Source organism: Gopherus evgoodei, chromosome 7, assembly GCF_007399415.2.
Source record: "Gopherus evgoodei ecotype Sinaloan lineage chromosome 7, rGopEvg1_v1.p, whole genome shotgun sequence".
NCBI lineage: Eukaryota > Metazoa > Chordata > Testudines > Testudinidae > Gopherus > Gopherus evgoodei.
In genome coordinates, this window is record NC_044328.1 from 112,454,470 (window position 1) to 112,476,592 (window position 22,123).

The 22,123-nt window shown below is 45.1% G+C and overlaps 1 protein-coding gene across 3 annotated transcripts; it reads left to right on the forward strand.

Moving 5' to 3' along the window:
• Positions 1-1,179: 1,179 nt before the first annotated feature.
• EFCAB12 (EF-hand calcium binding domain 12) lies at positions 1,180-21,980 on the forward strand. 3 transcript variants are annotated; one of them, XM_030570921.1, is made up of 9 exons: positions 1,180-1,336; positions 2,323-2,941; positions 3,951-4,145; positions 11,960-12,122; positions 14,073-14,302; positions 15,375-15,588; positions 16,179-16,344; positions 17,548-17,643; positions 18,534-21,980. In XM_030570921.1, the coding sequence occupies exons 2-9, from the start codon at positions 2,429-2,431 to the stop codon at positions 18,778-18,780; spliced, it is 1,824 nt and encodes a 607-aa protein (XP_030426781.1). In that variant the 5' UTR covers positions 1,180-1,336; positions 2,323-2,428; the 3' UTR covers positions 18,781-21,980. The 3 variants fall into 3 exon arrangements, 2 of the variants coding, with proteins under 2 accessions (XP_030426781.1, XP_030426782.1); XM_030570922.1 differs by having other exon boundaries at positions 2,416-2,941; XR_004001395.1 differs by lacking the exon at positions 18,534-21,980 and having other exon boundaries at positions 1,180-2,941; positions 16,179-16,877; positions 17,548-17,635.
• The last annotated feature ends 143 nt before the right edge of the window (positions 21,981-22,123 follow it).

The following is a 22,123-nucleotide window of genomic DNA, read 5'->3' on the forward strand; positions in this document are numbered from 1 at the left end:
CAATGGGAGTTGAGATGCTCAGCACATAAGAAAATCGAGCCCTTAATGATTTACCCAAGGCCATAGCATGATTCCTTAATGTACAACAGAATGGTATCCTCTTTCTCCTGACTCCTGGTCCCCTGCTTTAACCACCTCTCTAGACTTCCACATCTGTTGCATACTTGGTAATTGTTTTATTTAGTAGTTTTTGCAATATCTGAGTGTTTGTACCTTCATATTATATGGTGTACAGTATCAAGAAAAGCAGGATTAATATTTAAGTGAGGGATATTTTAAGAATATAATATGAAAAATGTGGGGCTCTTTTAAAGATTACAACTAACTCTTTAAAGCAGCGACATAGCAATAAAATACACGTTTTTATTCAAAGAGATTCTGGTGCCCAAATGTTCTGGAGATGGAGACCTTAAAAATCTGACTAACAGCGCCCAGCAATACATACAATAAAATTATAGTAGGTATTTGGTCCATAAAGTTAGCAGATTTAGCATCAGTTGAGAAGCCTTACGCAGGCAAGAATGAATCACCCCTTCAGACTTGGTCATTAAATTAACATATCCTGGAGGTCTTCACTAAAAGAGCACAGTATGAAGCGAAAACAACTGTTTGTAACGGCAGGGCCTGCCTGCCCCCTCCTCTTTGGCGGCCATGGGGGCTTGGGGGAGAAGCTATGCATTATAGATATGAATAAAATGCCAAATCCCTCTGCTGGGAAAAGCTTTTGACTTTGTGCTCCTCGGTCATTATAAACAAGGCCCACAAACATCTACATGCAGACAGCAGGACTGCTCGGCCGCGAGACCTGGAGTCTGATGCCCAGTCCCGGGCTGGGGCGATACTCGGAGTGCTCTAAAGGGGCCCCTCTACCATGCCTGGGGCAGGGAGCGTAGCACCTGAGGCCTCCCAGCAGTCGGGATGCCCCAGGCAGGGGTCCCCTCTCCACGGCCGTGGGGGGGCTGGCTGAACGGAGGGTTCCCAGCCCAGCGGGGTCCCTCTGCCCTGCCCCGGGCACTGGCTGCTCCCGGCCAGCTGGGGGGCGGGGGAGATGAGCGCGTGGCCGACCAGCAAGTGTCTGACTTCTCGCCCACCCAACATCCAGGCCGATCCCGCCTCAGCCAATCAGGAGCCAGGACGCGGGGCCGTTGCTATGGTCTCCAACAGCAACACTTCCCAGACTCTGCACCAGCGAAAATGCAAGTGGGAGAAGCCGGGGCGGCTGCCTCGCGTCCCGTGCCCCTGCGAGGGGCAGCCGCAGCGCCCTGAGCTCCCCGCCCACGGGCTGGCGCGGTGGAGCTGGGTGCAGACTTGGCCCGCCTGGTCCGGGAGCAGCCAGGTAGGACAGGACTCTGCAAGTCTCCGCTGTTTTGCAGCTGCATGCGGAGGCGAAGGCGCCAGCGCCACGCCCATTAGCAGCCCCTTCTCGCTAAGAACTGGTCGGCTTTGGCTTGACTCTGCTGAGACTGTTTAGCTTGAGAGGCTGGGTCTGCTGGCTGCAGCAGGGACCTTAGCAGCTGTCACTCACTCCAGCCTCAGCATAGTAATGCCTACTCTCCAATCAAGCGTTTTAAACAATTCCAGCATCATCTTGAGGTTGTCAGCTTGGCATTAGGAACACCAAACTGGCTGGTCTGGTTTTTAACGTAGTGACTAAATATTTTATAAAATGCAGCAAATTAGATTTTGCGGATGGCTGCAGGAAACGCAAGAGGGATGCTACCACTTACACTCGTTCTAAAGCAATGTGAAGCATTAGAAAATTAGCATGATAAACTGAGCCTCTTCCAGGGCTGTGATAGCATGCCCTATAATTTGTGAATACTAATAAACACAAATGAGGACTAGAGAGATCCCAGAGTTCACGAGCCTGTTGTGTGATGAATTATTGTGTTTTTTACTGTCTTTTACTGGACCACAACTAAAGAGTAATACAAGATCAGCCCATTTCTAACTTCATATTGACACTCCTCCCCAACCACTCTTGTGAGGAAATAGTTATAATATCAAGCTTTCACACTGCACTTTTCATTCCTAGATCTCAAAGTGCTTTACAAGTAGTTCAGAATCATTATCCCCATTTTACAGGTGTCACCCAGCAGGTCAGTGGCAGAGCCAAGAATTGAACCCAAGTCTCTTGAGTCCCTGTCCAGTACTCTGAAAGGGGAAATTTCACATGATTAATTTCTTATATTTTATTATAAAGGAGGCTTGCACTGTCTGCACAGTAGTGTCCATCCAGCTTCCTTTTTATTGTATCATGCATTATTTCATTTTAGCTTTGGAAAGTCATATCTGATTTCAGCTCATTGTCATTTTTTTAAGGACCCCACAAATATTTTGAAGCAAAATTTTGAAGCAAAATTAACACAATTGAGTTTGACACACTGAATTTTGAACCAATTTATCTGGTTTTAGTTAAGGAGACACCATGACTGGGGAAGATTTGCTCAAAGACACTACCAGCGTCAAGCCGGAACTGGTTTTACGGCACTGTTTTAAACAATACAAACTCAGAGATTTGTATCCAAAGTTTTTCTTTAAAGTGAAACCAAGTACATTTGGGCCACCCAAATCCAGACGTCGCATTATTATCGCACCTCCAATGGTAAGACCAGCTTCTGATGGTTCAAAACTCATTCAGACCACTGCCATCGATGAAAAGGAGGAAGCTGCTGCCTGGCAAGTGACCCCTGAGGTAGAAAGCTGTCCCCACACTCCAGAAGAACCTTCAGAAGCAAGAGATGATCTACTAAAGCTGGAAGCTTGGATAACGGAAAGGAGAAAGCTCCGCTCTCAATTGGATAGCCTTGTGGATGTTGAAAAATGGCTAAGTCAAAAACTTTGCACCACTGAGCAAGAAGATAGAGTCCTGGAAAACTTACAAAACTGCAGAGCAGTGAGGAAGGCTGAAAGGAAGTTAGCTGCGACCAGAAATCTTGAAGTAAGTGTATGCCTCATTCCTCTGCCATTTGAATTACTGCACTGCAGCACTTGGAAGTCACACCTCACTATTACACTGATCATTTGAATTTAACAATTGTAGCTAAACAGAGGGAGAGTCAGGTAAGTTTTCTTTCTATGGGTGCTAGTATCAGTCATGTATCCTTGCAGATTCTCATCAGTAAAATTACAGAAAGTGAGATAATTATACAACCAACCTATTCAGATTGTTCCCCTGAAGACAGTTACTTCTGCATATGAAGAGGTAATTCAGCCAGGCTGCATTGGAGGAGTTTCTCTGAAATTCTACCTTTTGGGGCAGCAGCTGCACTCTCCTGGAATTAGCTGAATATTCCATCCCTTAAAGCTGCAGCTTGACAGGGCACAGAGCATCTGAAGTTCCTCTGTGTACTAACTCCCGGCTCCCCTGATGCTGGGCCCTGGCAATGCAGCTTTTGCAGTAACTATAGGGAAAACCCTGTGGTGAAAGACCCTGCAGGCTGGTGCTACTGTATTCCTCCCCAATACAACCTCTGGGCATCCAGGAAGTTCAGAGCTGTCTATTGCTGACCCTCCCATCCAGTCCCTACATCTCCCATCAGCACTGCCTGCACTATGCATAGTCCTCATGGAGTGACTTGGGCGGTGTAAATGTGGAACAGTACTGCAGAGGCAGCACTTCCGTCTTATGCGTCTCCAGGAAAAGCCTCCTGGATTCCAGTTCCCGCTGACCATGGAGGCAGAGGGGATTATATGGCCTTTGGTCAGGGTGAGGAAAGACTGAATCCAAAATAAGGTCATCTTGAGGGGTATGGAACATTCCAGGGCAGGTCTTTTACTGGTGTAAATCAATATAACTCCATTAATGTCAATGGAGCTGTACCCATTTATACCAGCTGATGCTCCATCACTTTACAGTCCTCACACTTCTATGTCCTGAGTCAGGAAACCTGACTGAATTTCTCAGTAGGATGAAACTGATCTCATGATTATTCTTCAATCTCTTCCAGAACCTGCTGCCAAAGCACGACCTGCCTCCTCAAAGAAGAGTCATCCCCCTTATCAACGCTCCCTATCCCCAGTCCCTCATCACACTGCATAACCTTCTGCACAAACAAAAGCTCAAGATGGTGGACTTATTCAGGAAGGCGGATAAGGACAAGAAGCAATTCATGAGATCAGACTTCATTAAAGTTATCAAGGGGGTATGCAGAAAACAGGTTAAGAATATAAGGCTGAAATTCTCCCCTACTTCTGTCGGTGTAACTCCTCTGAAGCCAATGATAAGGGCTGATCTCACAACAACAGGTCCTCCTTTCACCGTGGTTACACTGATTTTAGAAATGATCTATGGGGAATTAATCTTCAGAGATTTTACTCCACAACTTGTGAAAATCTGTAGGGAGAAGAGAAAGAGAATTTAGCTGCATATTTAGATGACCCAAGAGATAGAGTGAATCCCAGCTGAGGACGAAACCCACAGTCACATTGTCCAAAAGAAACTCACAGGCCAATTCGGATTCTGCCCCGTGTGCCGTTGATTTCCATAACAGTGATGATATAGCTTTCTTCAGTCTGAGAAAGCTCAAGATGCTTTACAGACCATTAAATAGCCTCACAACTCAAGCTGTAGGTAGGGGTGTATGAATGGAGAAGCAATGTGGTCAGTGAGGAGGGCCTAAGTTCTATTCCTGGCTGTCTTGCGGGCCTTCTGTGTGACTTGAGTAAGTCACTTCACCTTTTTGTACCTCAATTTCTCCTACCACCCTTGTCTGTGGACTGTCATTTACAATTTCTGTGTATGGTGCCTACCACAACACAGCCTTGATCTCAGTTGGTACCTGTTATAACCTTATTCCCAGATTTGGACCTTAGCGTCCAAAATATGGGGGTTAGCATGAAAGCCTCCAAGCTTAGTTACCAGCTTGGACCTGGTACTTGCTGCCACCACCCAAAAAATTAGAGTGTTTTGGGGCACTCTGGTCCCCCTGAAAAACCTTCCCTGGGGACCCCAAGACCCAAATCCCTTGAGTCTCACAACAAAGGGAAATAATCCTGTTTCCCTTCCCCCCTCCAGGTGCTCCTGGAGAGATACACAGACACAAGCTCTGTGAAACTACACAGAGTGATTCCCCCTCTCCGTTCCCCAGTCCTGGGAACAAAAAGGACTTTCCTATTCCCCAGAGGGAATGCAAAATCAGGCTAGCCAATTCAACACACACAGACCTCCCCTGATTTCTTCCTCCCACCAATTCCCTGGTGAGTACAGACTCAATTTCCCTGAAGTAAAGAAAAACTCCAACAGGTCTTAAAAGAAAGCTTTATATAAAAAAGAAAGAAAAAATACAAATGTTCTCTCTGTATTAAGATGATACAACACAGGGTCAATTGCTTAAAAGAATATTGAATAAACAGCCTTATTCAAAAAGAATACAAATCAAAGCACTCCAGCACTTATATTCATGCAAATACCAAAGAAAAGAAACCATAGAACTTACTATCTGATCTCTTTGTCCTTACTTAGAAACAGAAGACTAGAAAATAGAACTACTTCTCCAAAGCTCAGAGGAAGCAGGCAGGCAGACAAAAGACTCAGACACACACTTCCCTCCACCCAAAGTTGAAAAAATCCGGTTTCCTGATTGGTTCTCTGGTCAGGTGTTTCAGGTGAAAGAGACATTAACCCTTAGCTATCTGTTTATGACACGCCCCCCAAATTGCAGACAGTGGGGAAGCTCACTGGCGGCAATTTCCTTCTAGAACTTGAAAATAAACAGATCAATACAACACATGCACCTTTACATATACTACTAAGTATATAACTAACAGACTTTTACATGTTAAGAACACTTTTTAACTACTGGATTCTGGGAAACTCTCACGGGAGAGTGCATCAGCAACTTTGTTAGAAGCTCCTGTGATGTGTTGAATTTCAAAATCAAAATCTTGGAGAGCTAAACTCCAACGAAGAAGTTTCTTGTTGTTCCCCTTGGCAGTATGAAGCCACTTTAGTGCAGCATGGTCAGTTTGTAGTTGGAACCGCCGTCCCCAAACATATGGGCGTAGCTTTTCCAGGGCGTACACAATGGCATAGCATTCCTTTTCACTGACTGACCAGTGACTTTCCCTCTCAGACAGTTTCTTGCTGAGAAACACGACAGGATGAAAGTTGTGATCTGTTGCTTCCTGCATGAGCACTGCTCCTATACCACACTCAGATGCATCCGTGGTTACTAGGAATGGCTTGTCAAAGTCCGGGGCCCTGAGCACAGGGTCAGACATGAGCGTTGCCTTAAGCTGGGTAAAGGCTTTTTGACACTCATCAGTCCACTTAACGGCATTTGGCTGGGTCTTTTTGGTCAGGTCGGTCAATGGGGCAGCGATTTGGCTGTAGTGTGGTACAAATCGCCTGTAGTATCCGGCCAAGCCTAAGAAGGATTGGACCTGTTTTTTTGACCTTGGGACAGGCCACTTTTGGATAGCATCCACTTTGGCCTGTAGGGGGTTTATGGTTCCTCGACCCACCTGGTGCCCCAGGTAAGTCACTCTGTTTTGGCCTATTTGACACTTTTTGGCCTTAACAGTTAGTCCTGCCTGCCTGATGCGCTCAAAGACCTTTTCCAGGTGGAGTAGGTGTTCGGGCCAGGAGTCTGAAAAAATGGCCACATCATCGAGGTAGGCAACTGCAAATTCTCCCAGTCCAGCTAGTAGACCGTGTACCAGCCTCTGGAAGGTGGCGGGTGCATTTCGAAGGCCGAAAGGAAGGACATTGAATTCATACACCCCCGCATGGGTGACGAATGCTGACCTCTCCTTGGCAGGTTCATCTAGCGGTACTTGCCAGTACCCCTTGGTTAAGTCTATTGTAGAGATGAACTGGGCACGTCCCAACTTCTCCAATAGCTCATCGGTACGTGGCATTGGATAGTTGTCCGGACGAGTTACAGCATTTAGCTTACGGTAGTCCACGCAAAAGCGTATTTCCCCATCTGGTTTGGGTACCAGAACCACTGGAGATGCCCATGCACTGGTAGATGGGCGGATTATACCCATCTGTAGCATGTTCTGGATCTCCCGTTCTATAGCAGCTTGGGCATGAGGAGACACCCGGTAGGGTGGGGTTCTGATTGGGTGAGCATTACCTGTATCAATGGAGTGGTATGCCCGTTCAGTCCGTCCTGGGGTGGCTGAGAACAATGGGGCGAAGCTAGTGCACAGCTCCTTGATTTGTTGCCGCTGCAGACGTTCCAGGGTGGTTGAGAGGTTCACCTCTTCCACGCCACCGTCTTTTTTCCCGTCGTAGTAGACACCGTCAGGCCACTCAGCATCATCTCCCTGGACTGTAAACTGACAAACCTGTAAGTCTCTGGAATAGAAAGGCTTGAGAGAATTAACATGGTACACTTTAGGCTTTAGAGAGGAATTGGGAAATGCTATGAGGTAGTTCACAGCTCCCAGGCGCTCTTGGACCGTGAATGGCCCTTCCCATGATGCTTCCATCTTATGGGCCTGTTGCGCCTTCAAGACCATAACCTGGTCTCCTACCTTGAAGGAACGTTCTCTGGCATGTCTGTCATACCAGGCCTTTTGCTCTTCTTGAGCATCCTTTAGGTTCTCTCTAGCAAGGGCTAAAGAGTGTCGGAGGGTGCTTTGTAGGTTGCTTACAAAGTCCAGAATGTTAGTTCCTGGAGAAGGCGTAAACCCCTCCCATTGCTGCTTCACCAACTGTAATGGCCCCTTAACCTCGTGACCATACACAAGTTCAAATGGTGAAAACCCTGAACTGGGATGTGGTACAGCCCTGTAGGCAAACAGCAACTGCTGCAACACTAGGTCCCAATTATTGGAGAATTCGTTGATGAATTTTCGTATCATGGCCCCCAAAGTTCCATTGAACCTTTCCACCAGGCCATTGGTTTGATGGTGGTACGGGGTGGCAACCAAGTGATTCACCCCATGAGTTTCCCACAGTTTTTCCATGGTCCCTGCCAGGAAATTAGACCCTGAATCTGTAAGGATGTCGGAGGGCCAACCTACCCTGGCAAAGATGTCTGTTAAGGCCAGGCACACAGTGTTAGCCCTGGTGTTGCCTAGAGCTACTGCTTCTGGCCATCGGGTAGCAAAGTCCACTAAAGTCAGTACATACTGCTTTCCTCTGGGCGTCTTTTTTGGGAAAGGGCCCAGAATATCCACAGCTACTCGCTGAAATGGGACCTCAATTATGGGGAGTGGCTGGAGAGGGGCCTTGACCTGGTCTTGAGGCTTACCCACTCTTTGGCATACCTCACAAGACCGGACATACTTGGCAACATCCTTGCCCATCCCCTCCCAGTGGAAGGACTTCCCCAACCGGTCCTTGGTTCTGTTCACCCCAGCATGGCCACTGGGATGATCATGGGCTAAGCTTAAGAGCTTCTCCCGGTACTTAGTTGGAACCACCAACTGTTTTTGCGGCTGCCATTCTTCCCGGTGTCCACCAGAAAGAATTTCCTTGTATAAAAGTCCTTGGTTTATAACAAACCGGGATCGATTAGAAGAGCTGAGAGGCGGTGGGGTGCTCCGTGCCGCCGCCCACGCTTTCTGAAGGCTGTCATCTGCTTCCTGCTCAGCCTGGAACTGTTCCCTTGAGGCTGGGGTCACCAGTTCTTCCTCAGACTGTGGACTTGGGCTTGGTCCCTCTGGAAGCGATGTAGGTGATGGGGTTGTTTTCGTTGCTGGTGAACCGCTCTCCGCTGGTGCACCTGAGGGTATTTCAGGCTCTGGCTGAGCCTTTTGGGTATGGCTGTCTTTTGCTTCTGCCAGTTCTGGCTCGCTGGTGCCCTCTGGCGTTGAGTTTGAAGATGTGGTTGCACTTGCTGGTGCTGGTTGCTGTTCCAGTTCCGGGCCTGGGACTGGAGATGCTGTGGCTGTTTCAGTGGTAGGCATGGAATCCGGGTCCACTACCTCTGTCTGGGTCTCTGGTAACACAGACGGGGCCTCTGTGGACGGCTCAGGAACAGGAATGGGTCTGGAAGCTTGCCTGGTTTGGCTACGGGTAACCATTCCCACTCTCTTGGCCCGCCTCACCTGGTTGGCCAAGTCTTCCCCCAGTAGCATGGGGATAGGATAATTGTCATAGACTGCAAAAGTCCACATTCCTGACCAGCCTTTGTACTGGACAGGCAGTTGAGCTGTAGGCAAGTCTACAGCTTGTGACATGAAGGGGTAAATTGTAACTTTGGCCTTTGGGTTGATGAATTTGGGGTCAACGAAGGATTGGTGGATAGCTGACACTTGTGCCCCCGTGTCTCTCCACGCAGTAACCTTCTTTCCGCCCACTCTCAAATTTTCCCTTCGCTCCAAGGGTATTTGAGAGGCATCTGGGCCTGGGGATCTTTGATGTGATGGTGGTGTAATGAATTGCACTCGCATGGTGTTCTTGGGACAGTTGGCCTTGATATGTCCCGGTTCATTACACTTAAAGCATCTTCCATCTGATGGGTCACTGGGCCGAGGTGAGTTACTGGAGACTGGTGAGGTTGAAGAGTAGGGTATCTGTGGCTTTACTTGGGTGGTATGTAGGGTCTTTGGCTGTCCTCGGTTGTAGGGTTTATGGTCTGTGTGCCCCCTGGGGTAATCGTTCCCCTTGACAGTAGCTTTTTTGCTTTCTGCCAGTTCCATCCATTTGGCTCCAATCTCCCCCGCCTCAGTGATATTTTTGGGATTTCTATCTTGTATGTACCGTGTGATGTCTTCAGGAACACCGTCCAAGAACTGCTCCATTTGTATGAGGAGGTTCAGTTCTTCCAAGGTTTGAATGTTGTTTCCTGTTAACCAGGCCTCATAGTTTTTTGCAATGTAGTAGGCGTGTTTGGGAAATGACACCTCTGGTTTCCACTTTTGGGTTCTGAAGCGCCGACGGGCATGATCTGGGGTTATCCCCATCCTGTATCTGGCCTTGGTTTGAAAAAGTTTATAGTCATTCATTTGCGGCTTGGGCATTTCAGCTGCCACCTCTGCTAAAGGTCCACTGAGGTGTGGCCTTAATTCTACCATGTACTGGTCTTCGGGGATGCTGTACCCAAGACAGGCTCTTTCAAAATTTTCCAAGAAGGCCTCGGTGTCATCACCTGCCTTGTAGGTGGGAAATTTCCTGTGCTGTGGAGCAATAATTGGCGCCGGGTTGTTAGGGTTGGCCGGCACATGCAGCCCAGCTTTTGCCAACTCCAGTTCATGTTTTCTCTGTTTTTCCTTCTCTTCATTCTCTTTTTGTTGTTTTTCCATTTCTTTTTGGTGTTTTTCCATTTCTTTTTGGTGTTTTTCCATGTCTCGGCGGTGGGCCGCCTCATCTTCTGCTTGTTTCCTTCGGTAGGCCACCTCTTCTTCTTCTAGTTTTCTTTTGTGTGCTGCCTCTTGGGCTGCCTGTTCTCTTTGGAAGGCTGCCAGTTTGATGCTTTCTTCCTTTTCTTTTATCTCCATCTCTTTTTGTTTTATTTCCAGTTGTCGCCTGTGTTCAGCTTCTTTTAATTGGTCTTCGGCCTCCATTTTTGTCCTGGTAGACATGGTTCCTGTTTTCTTGTGTTGGGGTGCCCTCCGGTGTTTCTCTTTTGAACTGCAGGCTCTGTTGCCTCCTGAAGTCTGCCTAGCAACAGTGCTTTTTTCCTTTTCTCTCTCTAGCTAATGTTCAATTAAGGGAAACCAGAAAAACCACTTTATTTGCATGCATATAAGTGCTGGTACTTGCCTCCTAATGGGAGGGCTATTGCATGACAAAAGACCCTTAACAGTTTCTTGCTTAACATGCAAGGCACACACTGCCAGAGAAAGCAGAAAAAAAAATTCTCTCTGGTTCCCTTTTAAAACCAAACTGTTTCTCTCTGCTAAAAAGCCCTTAGCAGAGAAAAGAAAAATATAATATTCCTATTGGCTTCTGGATTCTGTCTATATCCCGCCACTGCCACTCATGTTATAACCTTATTCCCAGATTTGGACCTTAGCGTCCAAAATATGGGGGTTAGCATGAAAGCCTCCAAGCTTAGTTACCAGCTTGGACCTGGTACTTGCTGCCACCACCCAAAAAATTAGAGTGTTTTGGGGCACTCTGGTCCCCCTGAAAAACCTTCCCTGGGGACCCCAAGACCCAAATCCCTTGAGTCTCACAACAAAGGGAAATAATCCTGTTTCCCTTCCCCCCTCCAGGTGCTCCTGGAGAGATACACAGACACAAGCTCTGTGAAACTACACAGAGTGATTCCCCCTCTCCGTTCCCCAGTCCTGGGAACAAAAAGGACTTTCCTATTCCCCAGAGGGAATGCAAAATCAGGCTAGCCAATTCAACACACACAGACCTCCCCTGATTTCTTCCTCCCACCAATTCCCTGGTGAGTACAGACTCAATTTCCCTGAAGTAAAGAAAAACTCCAACAGGTCTTAAAAGAAAGCTTTATATAAAAAAGAAAGAAAAAATACAAATGTTCTCTCTGTATTAAGATGATACAACACAGGGTCAATTGCTTAAAAGAATATTGAATAAACAGACTTATTCAAAAAGAATACAAATCAAAGCACTCCAGCACTTATATTCATGCAAATACCAAAGAAAAGAAACCATAGAACTTACTATCTGATCTCTTTGTCCTTACTTAGAAACAGAAGACTAGAAAATAGAACTACTTCTCCAAAGCTCAGAGGAAGCAGGCAGGCAGACAAAAGACTCAGACACACACTTCCCTCCACCCAAAGTTGAAAAAATCCGGTTTCCTGATTGGTTCTCTGGTCAGGTGTTTCAGGTGAAAGAGACATTAACCCTTAGCTATCTGTTTATGACAGTACCATTAGATGTTACTCTAATATGTCTAGTAACAACACTTATTTGACAGATGGAGAAACTGAAGGCCAAAGATGCAAAGTGATTTGCCCAAGGCCACCCAGCCTCTCAGAGTTCAAGAGGCACATGGAGCAACTTCAGAACTGGTCCTTAAGGCTTTATGGCAGCCTTCAATCTTCTTATGATCACATTTGAAATTTTTTCTTTTTACAGGCCAAAGTCCCTATCAGTGACAATGACCTGGAAGATGTGATCATCTTCCTTACTTCTTCAAAACGTGGGAATTTTATAACCAGTGACGATCTGGTTGAATGTCAAAATATATGGCTGGATACAATGAGAGATCAGACAAAACAACCCGGGGAGGCAAAAACAGGTAAGAAAAAGGAACCCGCGGTAGGAAAATGATCTTCATTCTTAGGAGCATGGGAATTGCCACACTAGGTCCAACTCCAGATCCATTTAGTACAACATCCTGTCTCCGACAATGAGCAGCACCAGATGCTTCACATGAAGTGTAAGATGCCCGCAGTAGCAGATGTGGGATAACCTGCCCCCCACATTAGGTCTCATCCTGCTCATTAATAGAGAATTGTTTAAACCCTAAGTTTAATAATATCCCTTCCAGAATTTGGTTGACATTTTTGGCCCCCTCCAGCCAGATGTCTGGAAACTGGAACCTTTGACACAAATGCCCTTCCACTCAAACTCTGGGGGTTTGGATAAAATGGATCCAAGATTCAAGCCACCCCTGATTTTGCAAAACCAAAACCCAACCTCCTTGGTTCATCTCTACGTGAAAGCTTGTCCATGTACACGTTACCTTATGCTACAGTCTCAGCAGTCAAGAGGTGAAAGGAGAACTGCCTAGAAGTGCTGAGAAATACGTAGCACTTTACAGCTTCAAAATGCCCTGCAAACATTAACTTATTCCTCAGAGCAATTAATTGATATTTCTAAAATGCTTAGAGAGCCTCAAAGGAAAGACACTAGAGAAAGCCACAGTATTATTAAAGTATTAGGATTAAAGACAAATATCCCACTGGGGTAAGCATCATTATTTGTATTGTATAGCTGAGTAAACTGAGGCACAGAACGCTTAAGTGACTTGCCCAAGGCCCAATGGTGAGTCAGTGTTGGAGCTAGGAACAGAACTCAGGGTGCCTCACACCAAGTCCTCTGCTCAGTTGTTTCCTACAAACACTTATTTGGAGGGTTACAATTTAGTTCTCCCCCAATTCAGGCCTATCTCTATCACTGTTGTTGGGAAACAAAGACCTGATTCTGAAGGAATGTGAGAGAAGGCAGCGTTTGTCAAGTACTTCCAAGTTGAGCTTCCATTTAGGAAAATGAAATCAGACACCACACCACTCTCCAACTCTGCCGGGTGTCATTAAAGGGCTCCCCTTATTTTAAGTCCTCATAATATGATGCTTTGAAATGGTTAATGCTGTTGACATTTAAAGCACCATCCTTGGCTTCTGAGCGAGCAGCCATTGAACTGAACAAGGCAGGTCATGCAGCAGAGCTATTGTTTCAAGCTCCCTGCTACTTCAGGCAGATACTGCTCCCTTGGTTATGTTCGGGTCACATTTTGATGATGAAACCGTAACAGTGAGAGACTTTATTTTTTTCAACAGAAAGTTGCAAGTCAGAGTCTGGAGAATAATGGAGAGCCCTTGCCACCCTCTGCCTCACCCCCGCCCAAAGTTGGTTCTGGTCTCTCCACTCCCTCTGCCCCCATCTAGTCCTCCTTGCAGTGGGCACTTTGGGAAACACTGCTGTATGATCAACATTACCTAATGTCAAACAAATTCTCTCTCAAATAAAGGTGGGAGGTAACATAGTCCAGCGGCAAGATAGGGAATCAGAGGATCTGGATTTTGGCCCTGGCAGAGATTTACTTGTAAAAGTCAGTCTGCCGCTCTGTATCTCAGTTTCCCCATGTATAAAATATGGATAATGACACATCCTCTTTTGTAAAGCTCTGTGAATCAAGTGTGATCATTAGTAAAGGAGGTGGAGGGAGGAGGGTCAACATAAACCTAGGAACTCTTTAGTTACTTTCAAGACTTTTCAATAAAGCGCTTTAAGGAATAATTTCAAACTGGAGGTGGGTTAAGCTGTGAAATGCGGGTCTGGCTACAAATCTGGATCCAAAGCTCGAGGCTGTTGGTATCCAGAGTTCTGGTCTAAGCCTGTTACTAACTCAAATTTGCACAGAAAACAAAGCCTCTTGTTCATTCTTTCATGAGTTCTGATCAGTTCAGAAGTTGATTTTCTGCCAAATGCTAAAATAATGTCTTCGTTTCTTGTGATTCTACAGCATGTCCCCGATTTCACACCCAAAAAGCTGTTTCTAAAACTGTTAGTCGTCCAGCATCTGCTGCTGGCAAAACCAAAGAGATACAGCCACTTGCTCCTGGTGAACCTGGAGCAAAGTTAACACTGTTAGAAGTTCCCCCTATCGACACCGAACCGGATCACAGACCTCTAAGCTATGAGGAAATGGAGGAGATTGGGAAGAGATGCAGAGAGAGGAAACGATGGGAGAAGGTACTGGATATCTGCAGTAAAATTATTCATTAACTTATGCTTTGCATTTCAGGCCTTCCCATGGGTGTGACAGATTGAAGATGAAATAGCAGTTTAAAAAAAACAAACCAAAACAAGGGCTTTTAATGAGAATATTATTGATTAGTAATCTTTTGCACTTCTGTATATAGCACCTTCTATCTGACACTCTCCCTTTATAAACAATTAATTGTGCCTCCAGCACTCTGAGTTATAGATATTTTATTCCCTTTCTTACAGAGGGGTGAAGAAAGGCACAGCTAAATGTAAGTAGTTTACATACCCCAGAATGGAAAGTCCATCAAGGTCATCTTTTCTACTCCACCTGCTCACAAAAACAGGATTAACCCCTATGGGATATCTGCAAGCACTTTGTCCTGTCTTGTTTTCTGTATATCCCGCAGCAGGACTCACAATGAGTCAGCAGCAGAGCTGGGAATAGAACTCAGGAGTTCTGTCTCCCACCACTCAGTGCTCTAACCACTAGGTAGCACTGCTGCTGGGAGAGGTTCTTTTTTAAAAAAAAAAATCAGGATGCATTGGTCCAGCTATTTGCATCTTCTGAAACTAACAATCTCACCTCCCAGGGTTTGATGAATCTACATTGCACACATTGTAATGGAAATTAATGCTAAAGACATTCCAAGAGCAAGGGGAACAAAACTATAAGGCTCCGTTTTTTCAAAAGATCTCTGAAAAAAACAACTACACTGTTTTCTAGTGCAAACTTGTGCAATTCACTGCTGTGTAGACAACTAAGGCACCACTCGAAATGGGGTTTATGCGGGATATGAGTGTGCATGGGCCTTGTACTGGCCCGCCACACAAGATGGATTTCATCCACAAACCAGTGCCTGTGCTCATGAAAACACAGTTACCCATTTTGCAGGCACAGAATTCCATTTGTACACACAAACAGTGCCTTCTGAGCCACATTCATTCCTGGCGTAACTTCACTGAGGTGAGTGGAATTACACCAGGGATTCATTTAGCCCTTTGGCCATGAAAATGTTCTATCCAGCTACACTAATGGAGGCCTGCCCTTTACTTGCAGGCCAAGGTCAATCCAATACAATGGCTGGAATGCTGTCGACTGGTGAGATCTGGAAACAAGGCCATTGATGAACACTGCTTGCCATCTACAATGGAGAGTGAAATGGGGGAAATAATTGATCAGCATCGAAGGACCTGCTACATGGTTTATCTGCAGTGTCTCAAATTATGCAAAGAATATAACATTCCACTTACCAAAAAGGTCCTGGAAAAAGGTAAAGCAAAACCTTGGGCTTGGTGTAAATGTACTACCTCAGAACAATTCAGGCTAAACTTTGCCCCCCAGCCCAAATGCATGGCTCTTATTTTAGCATTTCCTATGGGTGGGAAACAGACGCTAAGTAGATGGGTGAAGAATGAGGTGTATTTGTAGTTCTGTGTATAGCAACAGGATTGGTCTAGCAGTGGATGCTGCTGGTTAGGATTAAAATACATTGAGAGCGCTAGGGAAGGACTGGAATAGCAAGCAGTGCTCCAAATCAGGATTGAGGCTCCTAGGGTAGAGCAGTGTTAGGTGATTTCGGCTCAGCATAGCAAGAGATACTGCAGGGGAAGACAACAGATGGACCGGCGCATGTAGGATGGAGCAGGACTGGAACAGCAGGAGTGCCGCAGGTCAGGATTGAAGAGCATTGGGAGAGCTCTGTAGATTAAGCTTGCATAGGGTCTGCCTGCACTACGCCAGACTCAAACCATTTCTGTTAGTCCCTCACTTCACTGAGCTCATAATCCATTGAAAACGTTTAGCAGGTCATGTGTCATACAGTTATTACTGCTTTCTTTTTTTTGCATTCTTTGCTAACAGCCCTGCTGTACCCAGGAGACAAAATAATCAAAGAAGGAGCATATGTGCTGAAGATCAGACAGCCGGGGGGTCCCTATACAACAATGGACGGGAGTCACCACCAAAGACAACTGCTTTTAAGCAGACAAAGATTAAAAAATGCATTAAAAAGGGATGCCAAAAATGGGTTTGTTCAAAGAGTTTCTACTGTAGTGGACAACTTAGTGGGCTATAAACCTATAGTGATTTATCTCCAAGCAGCAGCACGGCCTAGGAGACCCAGGAGACCAGGGTTCTTTTCCAATTTCTGCCACTGATCTGCTGTGTGACCTTGAGCAAATCACTTCTCTTTTCTGTTCCTTTATTTCTCTTCTTGCCCTTTGTCCATTTAGAGTGCAAGGTTTTTGCGGCGGAGACTTAGTGTATGTCAAATGCTAACACAATGGTGCCCCAGTCTTAGTTTAATAATAATTAAAAGGGATGCTGGTATAACATCAATAGGCAGGCTTCAGGCTTTTTTTTTTTTTTTTTTCTTTAAGGCAAGCAGGCAAAAGTTGTTGGTTTTGGTCAGGGGTGGGAATTTTCCTCCACTAGCTCAAGTGTCTCTTCCAGGCAAGTGTACACTACAGCGGAGGACCATGTTTGCTTTAGGTATGGAGCATACAGTTTCCAGTGCTGGCCCTCTATTCCAGTGTCCATGAGACACAAGGGAAAGTCACGGTATGCCCAATTCTCCTGTTACTGTCACTGGTGTGACAACAGTGTAACTCAGAGTAATTCCACTGAGGTCAACTATTTACATGGATGAGTGGAAATGTTCCTGCTGCCATCTTGTGATTCATTCCTCTTTGCCCAAACCCCATTTTGCTGGTCCTTCTGGCAAGACATGATACTGCATCCAATATGGTGTGTATCTGTATTGGGATGAAATACATTCGGGGGCAGCCTCTGATAAGATCATGACAGTGAACGACCCAGATTCTACTCTCAGTTACACTGACACTGTTGCACTGGTGTCAATGTGTGTTGTCATCTGTACAAAGGGGCTAGTGCTACTTACCCACCTACCTCACGGGGCATTGGGAGGATTGCTTCATTGATGTTGTACAGTGCTGTGAATTTACCAAGTGCTATACAGATGTTAAGTATTCTTATGTACCATGATGATGGTGAAAACCTGAATGGAACATCTAGCACATGTACAATTACTTATTCAGCATCTTTCCCCACTGCATTAGTATGTATGTAGCTTCATAGATACCTGATAATTCATAGACATGTTGAAAGACAAGGGAATTTTCCCCAGTGAGCTTCCAGTCTGTTGGCTGAGATCTCTACCAAAAAGTGTATTAATAGTTTGAAATGATTCCTGTTTGATCTTCCCTGCCAGAATGCATGATACAGGGATTAAGGGGCAACTACATGGAAAGCAGAAGGAATACAGAGGCAGCTGGATGTCATTTGAGGATTATGAACAGTTAACAAGGTCTGTGCAGAGAACGGTTTGCTCCATATACAATATGGAAGCAGAGGCAACCAATGGCCAAGTTGGCTTCAAGAACACTCTTTCCCAACAACCAGTCAGACACAGCTTTATTCAGAAGCTCCTGGAGTTCTGAAGCCTTGTCAGTATGGTAGAGTTTTACTAGTTATACTGATATAGTTTTACAGAGTAGGTATACTGGTATAACCGCATATGTACACTTTTACCAGAATACAGGGGGCCATATGGTGGGTTATAAATACATATAATTTAATATAATTTTGCCTGCATTTGTACTGTGGTCATGGGTGGCCAGTGACCCGGCCATGGGGGGAAGCTAGTTCCCTCTCCCTCCTCTTCTTCCTCCCTTCCCCACAGGAGCCCAGAGCACCCCCAGCACTCGGTCACTGGGCAGCACAGACAGAGTGCCCCAGCCCTGGAGTGCTGGGCGGCACGGACACAGCGCCCCCAGCCTCTGGCAGCCGGGTGGCACAGTCCGAGCGCTAAGTGGGCAATGTGGCCCCAGCGCCAGCTGCCCCAAGTCCCCACGGCAGGCTGCCCAGGGCCAGGGCAGAGCGCCAGGAACTGCAGGAGGGGGGCTGAGGATGGAGCGCAGTCATGGCCACGCCAGGCAGTTTGAGGAGGCACAGCCTCCCCCAGTCTATGATACCTGCTGCCCATGACTGTGGTTTCATTTCAGTATGTGGCTCTCTGCCACTTTCTATCCTGAGCTGTTCTGCCATGTTCCTGTTAAACAGCTGCCGCATTCCACCCCACAATTGGCTGCTAAAGAAATCCCTGGACAATTAATATAATTAATTGAGCATTTTGGTTTCTTTAAGTGAAAGGCATTATATAAATGTGTTACTGATTATTTAGCTCATATTTTTCAGACGTCTGCACACGAAGTGGTCCAATCTGAACTACAAGTCTCACGACAATAACTTCTGGCCAGGTCACCTTCTGGACAAGCTGCGTATTTACCTCCCACAGATAGCACCTAATCAGGAGCATGCCCTGTTCAGCTATGTTCATCCAACACCACCTGTCTATTCTGGCGTCTACAGCCCACACCGCAGCTGGCCAATCAGTGACCAGGGATACGTGACCTATGGAAATACTGAGACTCAAAAGTATTGATGTTGTCTGGAACAGTAATGCTATGCACAATGAAAGCTTTGTGACCCCTCTGTCACCTCCATGGACTTAGGCAACCATCATAAGCAAAATAAAGCTATCAAAGTATGCATTCCCAAAGTTATGGGGGACTTGACAGAGCAGTTGACTTCTAGATTAGCAAGTTTCTGTTCCTTGTGACTCATAACACAAGACCTGGGGACATTCAATGAAACTGAAAGGTGGCAAATTCAAAACTGATAATATCAGACTGTGGAACTCGTCACCGTAAGACATTGTTGAGGCTGAGAATTTAGAAAGATTCAAAAAGGGATGGAGCATTCATAAAGATAACAAGAATATCTAGACTTATAATAGTTAATGCTAATAAAAATTCTGGGAGAGATATTAATCTCATATTTCAGGACAAAAAACAAACTAACTATTAAGGATCAGGATAAAACCTAATTTGGGGGTCAGATTATTCCACATCCATCTATCGTAGAGTTTCTTGCACTTTCCACTGAAGCATCTGGTGGCAGCCACTGTCCAAGACAGGATACTACACTCAGATCTGATTGAAGCTGGCAATTCTTCTGTTCCTGTGATTCCAATCCAGCTCTTTGGTGACCCATGTAAAATGCACTTGGCAAGTCTCAGTCTAGTTTCTACCAGCAGATAGAGCCAAGTCACAAAAACTGCCATCACAACTAGCTGCACTTATTGGCAGCCTTGGGATGGAAGAGTGAGTGGGCCATGATAGTGACTAAACTAACTTGTCACACTTGTAGAAATCAGGGTCAAGGCACATGGGTGTGGGAAGGCAGAGGAAACTTGCTCTACTGCTGCCTATGCTGTACCTGTTCACAAGGATTTTGATTTCCATGATAAAAATGTCTTGATGGACCAACACTTTAAAAACCTGCCAATTCTCACACAGCCTGGGGATACTAGACTACGAGAGTAGGAACACTGGTTGTTGGGACACTGGTCTTATCCTGGCCCCTTGAGCAGCATGATGGGATCTTTAACTGCCACCTGCTCAGCCAGAGATGGGGGGTAGTTATCCTAATTTAATTTAACAGGCTGATGAAAAATTTAAATATAAATATAGATATAAATAAAACTTACCTTTCTCCTCCCCTTGCCCCCTCCCCTGCAAACAAACAAACAAAAAGCAAATATAGAGAAGGGAATTTTATTTAAAAACATTTTTCAACAGCAGGTTCTGACGCAGAGTTTTCATACTATACAGAAGGCATGTTTTAGCTATTCATTTTGAACTGTATTATCTTTCTTCAAAACACAGTACATGTAGCAGTCAAACAGAATTTATGGAGATCTCTCAGTAACATGGATTATGGTTATTTAGCTATGCTGTATACAATTTAACCAGACAGTTCCAGGCATAAAGATCTTTCCTTGAAAATATTTATGAACAGGCTAGTTAGTAAATAGAAAAACTTCAGAACACTGAATGTTATGTACCTCACAGTACTGTGAATAGCTGGTGCCAATCAAAAAAGTGTAGTTACAAAAATGCCTCAAAAAATAAAAATCAAGTTTGTTTTTCACATTAAGTTGTGGCTTTATTCATAAAATACAATGTACATGATGGATTTTTTTTTTTTAAATCTGCTCTAGGAATTACCTTGGGGAAGTTCACTGTCCTGTGCTGTGTAAGAGGTCAGAGTAGATGATCACAATGGCCCCTTTTGGCCTTTGAACATATGAAACAATAAATGGCTTTATTCAAATTCTTAAATCACTAGTCACATTGGAAACTTTCAGAGTTTACAATTTTAACAGTGATGTCTGCTGAGCAGGTTGAACGAACCTACTTCATTGCTGAGCAACCCAAGTGAAATTCAAGAGAATGCGCCAGCATGTGTTAATACTGATCAGGCTTGAGTGGAACGTTAACTGATGATCAACAGCACGGCTGGGCAGATGTGCGACCAGGAGCAAATGACCAGCGGTGTGCTGCTATTTTAACAAAAAATTACAAAGTATAACATCCCAAGAGATCCCAGAGTGCTTTGCAGGCATCATCTGCTACTACTGAAATACACCAGCAAGCAGGTTTGTGTGGTAGTCTTTACAACTTCTCAGTCTGTGCTCCTCTAATAACCCCTGCTCCATACGGAGCTTAAAGCCATAATTAGGGTCCCCCTTATGCAGATACTTAACTTTAAGCGCATGAGTAGTCCCATTCACTTTCAAGAGTCTACTCAGGAGTTTAAAGTTAACACAGTTAAAAATAGGTGCTTGCAAGACTGGAATCTAGAACTAGAATATCCCTACGGGAGAGGCTAGAGATAGGATCTTACAAAAATATGATAGAATCCTCAAACATGCTTAGCAAGGGTATAAATGGGATTCTGAAGGAAAAGGTATAAACATAAAATATGTTCCTGAAGATGTGATATACCATTGAAAGCTTTAAGAACATTCTAGTCCCAGGGTTCTCTAAAAGTACATCCACTTAACAGAGCCCCACTTGGGTCCCTGCTTAGAATCCATTGAGTCATTTCATTTTATGGTTCAGCCCTATTAGGGTAGATACCTGGACCTCCCAGGTGCATCCTATAAAAGGGAGGCAGCAAACAACCGCCTATAGTGCTGTGGACTTAATCCCAGGCATATAGGCTAACCTCACCCTAAACAGGGCCACCTGGGGGGGGAGCAAGTGGGGCAATTTTTCCTGGGCCCCACAGGGGCCCCCACAAGAATACAGCATTCTATAGTATTGCAACTTTTTTTTTATGGAAGGGGCCCCCAAAATTACTTTGTTCCAGGCCCCCAAAGTCCTCTGGGCAGCCCTGGCCCTAAAGTAAAAGTATTAGAAAAATACCAATGTATTCCTTTGCTAGTAACCTATAGTGACTGTCAAATTCTCCCAAAGCCTAGAATGCAGTTACTGTACTCAGATTTGGTTAAATCCTCAGGGCGAAGAGCTAGTCTTGCGATAAGTGCCAGGTGGTTTCTAATTACCAGGGCAGCCAAAACTTCCCAGATTAGTTTTACATCCTATCAAAAAATATCACTAATTGCATGATCCAACTAGATCCTGTTGCAGGAGGACTGAAACCAAAGTGAAATGCAGAAAATTAAACATTGCGTAAAGGATGAGCTTTGAGAAAAACACCAACAGTTTGCTTCCTGTGATAACATAGCAAAAGTTGACAACACTAGCAAGAAACAGACATTTAAGAAATATTTGATCTGGAAACGTCCCTAAAAATTAAGACAAATCCTTAATATTATTAGAAAATACACTGTAAAGAGTTTATATAGGTATATTATTATAAAAATATTGATTTTTGTAAAGCAACATTTTATGCAACCAACAATTAATATTTGAAGC